General features: G+C 47.0%; 2 protein-coding genes across 2 annotated transcripts in view; one reads left to right on the top strand and one right to left on the bottom strand.

Annotated features, from left to right (window-relative positions):
• LOC113204064 (glutamate receptor ionotropic, kainate 2-like) overlaps positions 1-10,094 on the top strand; it is a 66,105-nt gene that overhangs the window by 34,399 nt on the left and 21,612 nt on the right. Inside the window, exons 2-5 of the mRNA XM_052277274.1 lie at positions 3,272-3,433; positions 7,863-8,114; positions 9,100-9,317; positions 9,636-9,779. Coding sequence (XP_052133234.1) covers positions 3,272-3,433; positions 7,863-8,114; positions 9,100-9,317; positions 9,636-9,779 — 776 coding nt within the window. The remainder of the gene's footprint in view (positions 1-3,271; positions 3,434-7,862; positions 8,115-9,099; positions 9,318-9,635; positions 9,780-10,094) is intronic.
• Positions 5,661-7,338, bottom strand: LOC113204087 (uncharacterized). The gene is made up of 2 exons (XM_026419090.2): positions 7,089-7,338; positions 5,661-6,435 (listed from the first exon to the last, which is right to left on the bottom strand). Exons 1-2 carry the CDS (start codon positions 7,220-7,222, stop codon positions 6,153-6,155), a joined length of 417 nt encoding a protein of 138 aa, XP_026274875.1. The 5' UTR covers positions 7,223-7,338; the 3' UTR covers positions 5,661-6,152.

The raw sequence follows: 10,094 nt of genomic DNA, 5'->3' as shown, positions 1-10,094 counted from the left end.
CTTCCTGTAAAACCGAGTTTGAACCACCAAACCAGAAGGGGGGAGACGGAGCGGCACGAAACACGTCCGACCCCTCCGCTCCTCCGCTCCGTCCCGCGCGCGCCGCCACCGGAACCGCACTAACGGCGTGCTTACGCCGGCAGAGCCGCAGTCCGTGCACAACACCGGCGTCCCGTTACACTCGTGCTCTTCTGTAAGGTCGTTCGGCTACCGGGACGATGCATGCAGGACGTTGCATATGTCGGTCACAAACTGTCACAACGTCTTTTTTCTTAATCATTTCGGTAGTTTGTAATAAGTTGTGGAATTTACTTTTTGAATTGCTCGGATTTTCCATCTGCGACTTTTGTAAATGTTTACGCTGTTTTTTTTTTTGTTTGTTTTTTTCTTTTCGATCGAAGGCTGGAAAAGAATAAGGGGAAGCATGAAAATGAGAGATTTAAAAAAAATAAAAAAATAACTGATTGTAAGACATATATGAAAGAAACGTCCGTCCCTTCAGCGTCCATCTGTCTCTCCGTCTTTTCACCCTTCTGTCTGTCCCTTCGTCTGTCTCTCTATTCGTCTGTCTCCCTGTCTGTCTCTCTCTCTCTCCGTCTATCTCTCTCGCTCTCATCGCCCTCCCATTTCATACCGACGGTCATAACCGGGGAGCCCACAAATCCCCCTCTCCCTAAATGTATGCAAAATGCATACTACTCCTGCCACCGCCAACCTCTGCCCCTCCCCCACACCCATCTCTCGCGCCCTCTATCTCTCTCTCACTCTCTCTCGCTCGCCCGACGAATGCTTCGCCAGAGCGACTCAGCAGTGCCTTACCGTGCGGCTGTTGGGCAAGTGAGAAGTGACAACTCATTTGGCAAGTCAAGGGGGCGCGGCCTAGAGAGAGAGAGAGAGATAGGGGGGGGGGGAGTGGGTGCTGCGGACCTTCAGCTGCCTCAATCAGAGGGTGGCTCTGCTAAAGGAAGGGTCTCACTCCTCGGCCTGAATCGAATTAATTTTGCAGGGTTTCGTAACTCATTCCTTGAAACTGCCTTTAACACGTTATTCTAAAGATTGCAGTTATAACTTGTAACTTTTTACTGTAGTTCTTTGGTTGTAATCTAGTTATGCGACTTGTTCGAACTTTTCACTTTATTAGTCACAGTTAACATCGGTCATATTTCAAAATTGGTTTGTTATGTTGAGTAACCAACTTTCTTTCGTTTTATGTTATGATAAGTTATGAAACCCTGAACTTTTGGCACTCTTCAAATCTATAGAACAAGTTTGATGTTTATTACGTGACTCAATAAGTACGTCAGTTTAAACTGAAAACTTAACAAGTCTCTCAAGGCTAAATAACATTAACCAGCATCACTGCATCGATACCTTCCGTCGAGAAAGGCTCAGCCGCGCGACTGATGAATTAAGCAGTCTCGCACTCGCTCACGGAGAGACTTGAGCAAGCTCGTAATTTAAACTGCGTGGTCTTGCGCGTGTTTTTTCTCGCTTAAGCGTTGTGTGGTTATAACCTTACAAAGTAGAGACACCTTTCTTCCCTGTGTCTGACAGCCACGTGGTGTTTGTGATTGTGCGCTTGTGGTGGTGGTGAAGGCGGTTTATGTCTGCCGTGATTTGGTGCAACCATGTCTGCAGGGTGTCACCACGAGTTCGTGTTTCACAACAAAACTGTGACAACAAGAACAAGGGTCCATCCTGGGCGCAATGCCAGGCTGTGGTATGGCCATCAGAAGAGCGAGGGCAGAGTCAGAATTTGTATGGTAGGGTATCGAGAATCCGTTCTGTGACGTGTTATCACCCTACCTACGGATATCGGATGAGTGTAGCTCAAACGGAGAGTGGCGTTTGAAAGGAATTCAGCAATATATTTACACTTCAGGCGGCGCGGACTACAAGTACTCACTCCGATTAGTTCGCGGGCCGAGACACGTCTGCGTGATCTAGTATGATTTAGATATAATCTGGCGTGATCTGGCGTGATTTGAGGATGATCCGGCGTGATTTGAGTATGATCTAACGTGACCTGGTGTGATTGAGGTATGATTCGGCGTGATCTGGGATGATTTGGGTTTGATCTAGCGCGATCTGGTGTGATTCAGGTATGATCTGGAGTGATATGGCGTAATTTTGGTATGATCCGACGTGATTTGGAGTAATTTAGTAACGATATTTCGTGATGTGGTGTGGTTTAAATATAATCTGGCGTGATTAAGTTATGATATGGCGTGATTTGGGTATATTCCGGCGTGATCTGGCGTAATTTAGATATGATCTAGCGTGATCTGGTGTGATTAAGGTATGATCTGTCGTGACAGGGCGTGATTTAGGTATGATCACTCCAGGTCAAACCAGATCATGCCCAAATCACGCCAGATCACGCCAAATCAGAATCAAATCTGGCCATATCACGCCAGATCATACCAAGATCTCGCCGTATCACGCCGGATCATACCTAAATCACGCCATTTCAGCAAGATCATACCTTAATTACGCCTTATCATGCTCCATCATTCCTAAATCACGCCATATTTCGCCTGATCTTTTCTTAGTCACACCAGATCACGCTAGATTATACCCAAATCACGCCAGATCACACCAGATCAACCCCAATCCCGCCAGATCACCGCAGATAATAATCAAATCACGCCATACCACGCCTGACCATACCCAAATCAAGCCAGATTACGCTGGATCATACCAAAATCACTCCAGATCATACCTAAATCACGCCATATCACGCTGGATCATACCCAAATTACGCCAGATTACTTCAGATCATACCCTCCCAAATCAGGCCATATCGCACGCTAGATCATACCCAAATCACGCCATATCACGCCGGATCATACCCAAATCACACCATAATACGCCTGATCTTACCTTGATCACACCAGGTCACACTAGATTATACCCAAATCATGCCAAATCACACCAGATTATAATCAAATCACGCCAGATCTCGTTTGATCACACCCAGATCACGCTGAAACATACCCAAATCAACTAACTAATCTTAATTTTTTATTTCTTAACTGGTGGTGGGGGATAGCGAGGGTGCTAATTTGTAACCGATATGCTTGTTCGCTCGTATTTGAACAGAAAGCTGTTTGCTTCAGTTGGCTACGGAGAAAATCTTGTTGTACGCTTTCGGTTTGGTTATTTAAAATTTGGGGGCTGATTTTGTTCGTTTTCATTTTTATAGTGGATCAGTGACCTCTTCGCTCATCTTAAATGCCCCGTTGTAACGGATTTTTTTCCTGTGTCGCAGGTGCCATCTTCACCGAGGACCAGCGGGACAGCGCAGCCGAGCTCGCCTTCAAGTACGCCGTCTACCGAATCAACCAGGACCCCATCCTGCTGCCGCACACGGAGCTCCGCTTTCACATCGAGTACGTGGCGCGTGAGGATTCGTTCCACGCCGCCAAACAGGGTGAGTCAGGGCCGCACTTTCTACTCCAAGAATTTAATTGTAAACCAAGTTTACTTATTTTTGCAACTTTAATGTTTCTTGATTTTCTCCTGACTCTTCTTTTGATTTTTTATTGATTTTTTTAAGGGTTTTTTCTTGTTTTTTCACTCTTAATTTACGCTTTCTCGTTTTTTTCCCCTTGATTTGCTCTTGATTTGTCTCCTTGTCTTCCTATGGTTCGTAGAGATTTTTTGGGGGTGTACGAAGAAGTCTCCTTGGGAAAGAATCCCTTGAGTCTTGCATTCGGACATTTATTATGTATGATTAGCTTTACTTTAATTTAGTGCCCTACTACAGTTACATAAAGTCAACTGCTAACCAAAACAACTCTTTTCACGCTAGGGGCGTGAAAATCACGCTCGCATCTTGTGAACTCTGAATCCACCTTTAGGAGGGCCCTCAATTATGAGACATGAGAGAAGGTGAAGAAGAAGAATTTTCATTTATTTATTTATTTATTCATTGATTTATTTATTTATTAAAGGAAAATAAGTACATCTGGAGTGCCATAGTACAGGCACGAATATCCCGCTAAGGTATTCACCTTGTCATCAGGTTTCTGAGAATTCAGATTTTGTAATGAAAAGAAGAAGAAGAAGAAGAAGAAGAAGAAGAAGAAGAAGAAGAAGAAGAAGAAGAAGAAGAAGAAGAAGAAGAAACACGGAATTCCTTCCCACCGCTAACCCCAATCTTTTTCCAGCCTGTCTTTGTTAAACGCCATGTGGCTGCCGAGTCGTTAGCGCCGCCGCACCCTTATCCCACTCGGCTGAGCATCTTGCTTCCAGGTGAACGGAGCGCGCGCCGTCGACGCTGATCGATGGCGAGTGGCAGGAGTCACATCATAGGCGCAGCATAGGCACTTGCATCCGGGCGGGGAGGGAGATGGAGAGAGAGAGAGAGAGAGAGAGAGAGAGAGAGAGAGAGAGAGAGAGAGAGCGAAAGGAAATGAGAGAGGATTCTCAAAGAGAAAGAGACGCAGCACGACGGGAAATGATGACGTTCCGGAAAGACCGTTTGATTTGACGGGCGGCGCGAAATCATATATTCCACCTTTGCCATTTTCTTTTTTCTTTTTCTTTTTTTATTTTTGCCGCACGCTGCTCTCTTTTCGCATTTCCCCTCCCGCTTGTTTTGTTATACTTATTCGCTCCACAGGGCAGGGAGATAACGTCGTCCAGAGCGAAAGAGAGAGAGAGAAGAGCGGCGCCGTGTGGCGGGTTCGGCCCCCGCGTCAAACGGAAGAGAGTTAACTGCTCCCATGGAACATGAATCACTGGACACTCCCCCCCCCCCTCTCTCTCTCTCTCTCTCTCTCTCTCTCACTTACTCTCTCAGCCCCAAAACTCTGATGGCACAACGGCCAGTGGTCACGCACAGCATCCACAGCACTTCGATCTTCTTCGGCGCGATGCGGCCAAAAGAAAAGTCGCCGTATAGGGATACATACATGGAATGGGGATTGCGAACTATTCTTTTGTTTTTGTTGTTGTTGTTGATTGGTTTCTGCTTTCGTTTCGCCGGTTACGTCTCCACTCATACCGACCATCACAACATTGTCCTGCCCAGGTGCACTCTGGCTCGCAAGCCTCTGCATGCTCGCGTAAAAGGCGCTGCGCTCTATATAGAAGGTTATTTTTTGGAGGTGGTGGTGGCGGGACTTACTAACTGTAGAAGAGAGTGAGGCAAGAATTCGGATGTAGTGGATGGAAGGGGGCGAGGGGGGGGGGTAGGTTATCGTAAGGTCGTCCCGGCTGACGCAGGCCGAAGCCGCTCTCAGCCTGACCCGACGTGGTCGTGTGAAACTTCGCCTCCTCGCTTTGCTTCTCGACGCAGTTTTCTTTCCCTTTCCCATTTCCATCGCTCCGTGTGATCTTTTGCGCTAAAGGTTTTGACAGTGGGTGCGTTCTGCGTTCTGCTTTATGATTATTTTTCATTTGTGCGAGCAGTGTACGTGAGAGATAGAGGAGGGTGGGTGGAGGGGGGGTTGTATTATGTGAAAGAGATATGAATATCGTGATGAATTACTATAATTACTTATCATTGGGGAGACAAGGCCACCACACCATGTGGCGATCTGCGACTGTTTGAACAGCAGTTTTGGATGATAGATCGTGTGCGATGTGTATGTGGTTCGCTGGCGCGCGAGGCAGAAGCGCGGGTCTGAAATGTGGCCGACACTTTGTTGTCATAACGAGGTACATGATTTTATTCTTAATCTAGTTACGATAGACATAGGAACCTGCGCAGTAATACTTTGGTTATGTACACACTATTACATTAATACTACATCACTTTACGTCCGAGGGGGTCCCCCCTCCCCCCACCTCCTTGCCATCTCATAGGCCAGGTGGTGGCAACTCGCCAAATGGCTTCCGTAAGTGCAAGAGAGTTGAATGAGCGACAGAGAGAGACGAGGGTATCATAGCACCTCTCTCTCTCTCTCTCTCTCTCTCTCTCTCTCTCTCTCTCTCTCTCTCTCTCTCTCTCTTTCTCTCTCTCTCGCGCGGCCTCTCTCCACCGCCCACCACTCCAACGCAAATGCTTCACGCATCAAAGGCTGGCCGTTTAGGCGTGAAATCAAAGACACAGCTGTCACAAAATTAGTTGTAAACGGATCGCAGAACAGGTGATTTTGCAAGATAAATCGCTATACATAAAACAACAAAAAATGGTGAAAACTTCACCAGCGGTTGCGGCACTGGCCGAGCACGTCCGTGCGCTGGTAGTAGCGGCAGCCCGTCGGGTTCCTCCTCTTGGGCACGCGGATGATCCGCTCACCGACGTCTGGGCCCTCCAGGGTCGGATCGGCGGTTCCGTCCGGGTCCTGGGACGCGGCGTGCATGGGGTCGGTGGATGCTGCGGTCAGGCGGCCCGCGTGTGGCTTGGCGACGGACTTGCGATGCTTTTGCTGGATCGTGTAGTGCTGGCCGACGCTCAGGCGCCGGATCCGGCTCTCCAACATCCTGCGAAATTTACACCATTATCAATATTTCCACCAGTCTCTCAATTTTTACGTAGTTTTTACATGTCTGACAATTTTCATAAGTTTCGCCATTTTCACAAGTTTTCCAGTTACTACAATTTTAAGCATTTTCACGATGTTGTGTCACGTCTTGCCGGAATAATACAGTTCCGCTCCGCTGAAAGTAGATTTAAAAAAAAATACCAGAAGTTCAAAATAAGACGGAAATATTCGCTCTAGTCTCAGGAAATGTTTGCAGCAGATGCTAATCTAACTTTGGCAAGAGTGAAGATTTTCGCAGATGTGTAGAGACCTCAGCGCCTGATTTCACAACATGTCGACACTGATCCGTTAACACCCGCATGGCGACCTGTCATGCAACTTGGGAAAGTTATTGCTATCAAGTTTCAAGTTTTAAATTATCCGAAAACAAATGGGGGAAATGTCATGCCTATGATATTTAGTTCACATGTCTGTTGTCTTACACTGCTAATGGTAATTGCACAACTACTTCACAACTAACTCTCATTTCAAAAAAAAAATGACAACTATGAAAAGGAGTTTCATTTCCTCTGACAAAAATTAATCAGTTTTTTTTTTTAAAGAAAATAATTCTAGTTGTTGGGCCCGTGCATTTTCTATTTGTAAACTTACCCCTTGGACTTGGGATCCTGGGCGGCGGTCTCGTGCTCCATGGGGAGCTCCGGCGGGAGCTGTGGGGCTGGCGACGGGGCCGCGGCGACCAGGGTCGCGAGGCAGGCCGCGGCCAGGAAGACCGGGACCCACATCGTCGTGGTAGGCGAGGCACTACTTAGAAGGAGGGGGTGCGGAGCGAATACGTTCACCAAACGAACGCCGTGCGTGCAGGCGGCTGGGCGGCCTCGTGGAGACTGACGGGGACCACCCGCGCGTCGGGCACTCCGATAAGCCAGAGAGAGAAAGAGAGTCTTATCATTTTTTTTTGCCTCGCTGCTGTCTCTGTCGCGCTACTGCCGTCAGAGCTGCCACCTTATTGGTGGCTAAAAGTAGTTGGTGACTAAAAGAAAATAAATTTTGGTCAATTTTGTTCCTGTTTCTCTTCTGCATGTAAAGCAATGACATTTTTAAGGTGCGCCACTGGCAGAAAGACACCGTAGAGTTCTTGTTGGCACAACAGCAGAAAAGATAAAACCAAAAATCAAATCAAAAATAGAATATAAAAAGACGAAACAAAATTACAAAAATAATTTACTGGCACAAAAAACAAACAATTAATATCTAATGTTTTGGTGTCTCTTGTCAGGAAATTTTCAGGAAAATTTCGGGAAAGAACTGAAATTTTCAGGAAAATTAAAATCGAAAATTTCTCAGACTGTGGAAGTTTTGTAAATTTTCCGGAATTGTTCGTTGAAAAAAAAAATGCATTTCCTACTCTCGTCTGTGTTGCAGCCTGCCGGCTGGTGGGGGGCGGGGTGCACGCGCTGTTCGGCCCCACGGACCCGCTCCTCGGCACGCACGTGCACTCCGTCTGCGACGCGCTCGACATCCCGCACCTCGAGGTGCGCCTCGACCCGGACACCCACTACCGCGAGTTCTCCATCAACCTGCACCCGAGCCAGGACATGCTGAACCGGGCCTTCATCGACCTCATGGGCTTCCTCAACTGGACCAAGGTGGCCGTCATCTACGAGGAGGACTCGGGTGAGAGCGCAAACCGAATTGAAATAAAATCTCCCGCATGAAGTAAAAGCAATTAAAAAATACACAGCATAGGTTCACTGAAGTTTTGAACCCTAAAACCCGTGTATTGTGCAATGGTGCACTCGTGTTCGGTTGAGACTCGAGTAACATTGGTTGGAATGTTGTGTCACATTCGTTATAACGTTCTACCGCCATACTCTGCTGAGCCATTGAGGGCAAAGCGAGGCAAGTGCAAATCACGTTCTAACGAATGGGACATGACATTATAAACAAATGGGACACAGCTGCACATTGGATCAAATGTGACGGCAGTGTGTGAGAGTCAAGTCTTTGCAACCCGACGAAGCCAGCTCTGCTCTGGCTCATCTCTAACGATCACTAGCAGACTCGCCTTCATACTCCAGTAGCCGCGCCTTGTCTCAAAACTGCCGGATCACCGTTATTGGCAGCAGCAGCTCCTCCCCCCTCCTCCCCCCTCCCCCCTTTCTCTCTTTTCCTCCCTGGTGCCTCGATGAGTTTGTAGTTGTGTTAAAAGTAAAAGGCCCTAGCAATATGCAATGCAGCGCGGCTCCTGCAAAGACGGCTGGACACCAGTGGTTCACACTGTCGAAAATAGTAGGAAGGTTTACAGGAAAATTTTCCTTGACCCAAGTTGTTAAATTAAAATTTGAAATCGTAAAAATACATTCAGTATGTATCGACACGAAATCAATTGGCGAGTAAAAAAATGTGCTTTCGTAAATTTACAACTTAAACTATAATTCGAGTTTGCAAAATTTTCGTAAATTTACATTTTTCACAGTGTCAAATCTACTCGAAAGGGAGGGAGAGAGAGAGAGAGAGAGAGAGAGAGAGAGAGAGAGAGAGAGATTTGATATTTATTAATGAAAATAGTATTTTCGGCGTGCATTATTTACATAGTAGTTATAGGGACAGAGAGAGAGAGAGAGAGAGCGATAATAGAATATTAATACACGCTGCTCAGGGCTGATGCGGCTGCGTGATCTGGTGCGGGAGGACACGGAGCTGTACGTGCGCCAGGCCGACCCGGCCTACTACCGGGCCGTCCTCAAGGACATCAAGGCCAAGGAGATCTACAACCTGATCGTGGACACGCGTGCCGACACCATGCGCTTCTTCCTGCGCGAGGTGCTCCAGCTGCAGATGAACGACTACAAGTACCACTTTGTCTTCACTACGTTTGTGAGTGTGTTTTCTTGTGTTGGCGTTTTTTTTGTGTTTTTTTGGGGGTTTTTTTTTTTTTTTTTTTTGTTTTTTTGGGGGGCAAAAATTTGATTTACTGTTGCGCTTGAGCGTGTGTTTTGTTTGTTTCGCGAGTTGCGCGAATAGTACGTTCTCATCGTGGCATCGTTAATCTCTTCCTCCTTTTCGCAAGCCTCGCCTGCCCGGATGTGTTCAAGTCTAACAAGGGTCTAAAGGGCCGAGCAAAAAAACAAAGAAAAATAATTAAGAAAAATGGAAAGGGTCATTCTGTACATTCCTTTCATATTTTGGACGCAGGACATGGAGAGCTTCGACCTCGAGGACTTCAAGTACAACTTCGTCAACATAACGTCCTTCCGCATCGTGGACGCGGAGGACATGTCGGTCCGGGAGGTCCTCAAGGACATGGAGGTGAACCTCAACAAGAGCAAAGGCATCCAGGTGAGAGCGCAACAACAGACAGAACAAAAGCACAGTGTTTGATACAGGCTGGCGAAGAGGGTTTTCTACCAGCAGTTTGCTCTCTCTGGCCGCTCGTGAACTAAAAAGAATACACATGAATCACCTCGCTACAACAATAACCGAACTAAAACTCAAACTGCCTGACCTTTCCTCTTCTTTTTTGTATCTTGAGAAAGTCAAAACAAAACAAAAAAAAACAAGGCAACATCCGGCTCTCCCTGCTTGCATCGCACCGGAAAACGCCTGCCGGAGAAAACTCCTGGAGTCGTGGTTGGGTTGGGTGGGGTGAGGTGG

Source organism: Frankliniella occidentalis, unplaced genomic scaffold, assembly GCF_000697945.3.
Source record: "Frankliniella occidentalis isolate FOCC.00 unplaced genomic scaffold, Focc_3.1 Scaffold9, whole genome shotgun sequence".
NCBI classification, from domain to species: Eukaryota; Metazoa; Arthropoda; class Insecta; order Thysanoptera; family Thripidae; genus Frankliniella; species Frankliniella occidentalis.
Note: the sequence above shows the minus strand (reverse complement) of the source record. Positions and strands in the feature narration are given on the sequence as shown.

Coding starts and splice junctions, on each gene's coding strand:
- LOC113204087 (XM_026419090.2), bottom strand. CDS start 7,222: ATGTGGGTCCCGGTCTTCCTGGCCGCGGCCTGCCTCGCGACCCTGGTC. Junction 6,436..7,088: donor CAGGATCCCAAGTCCAAGGG/GTAAGTTTACAA, acceptor TAAATTTCGCAG/GATGTTGGAGAGCCGGATCC.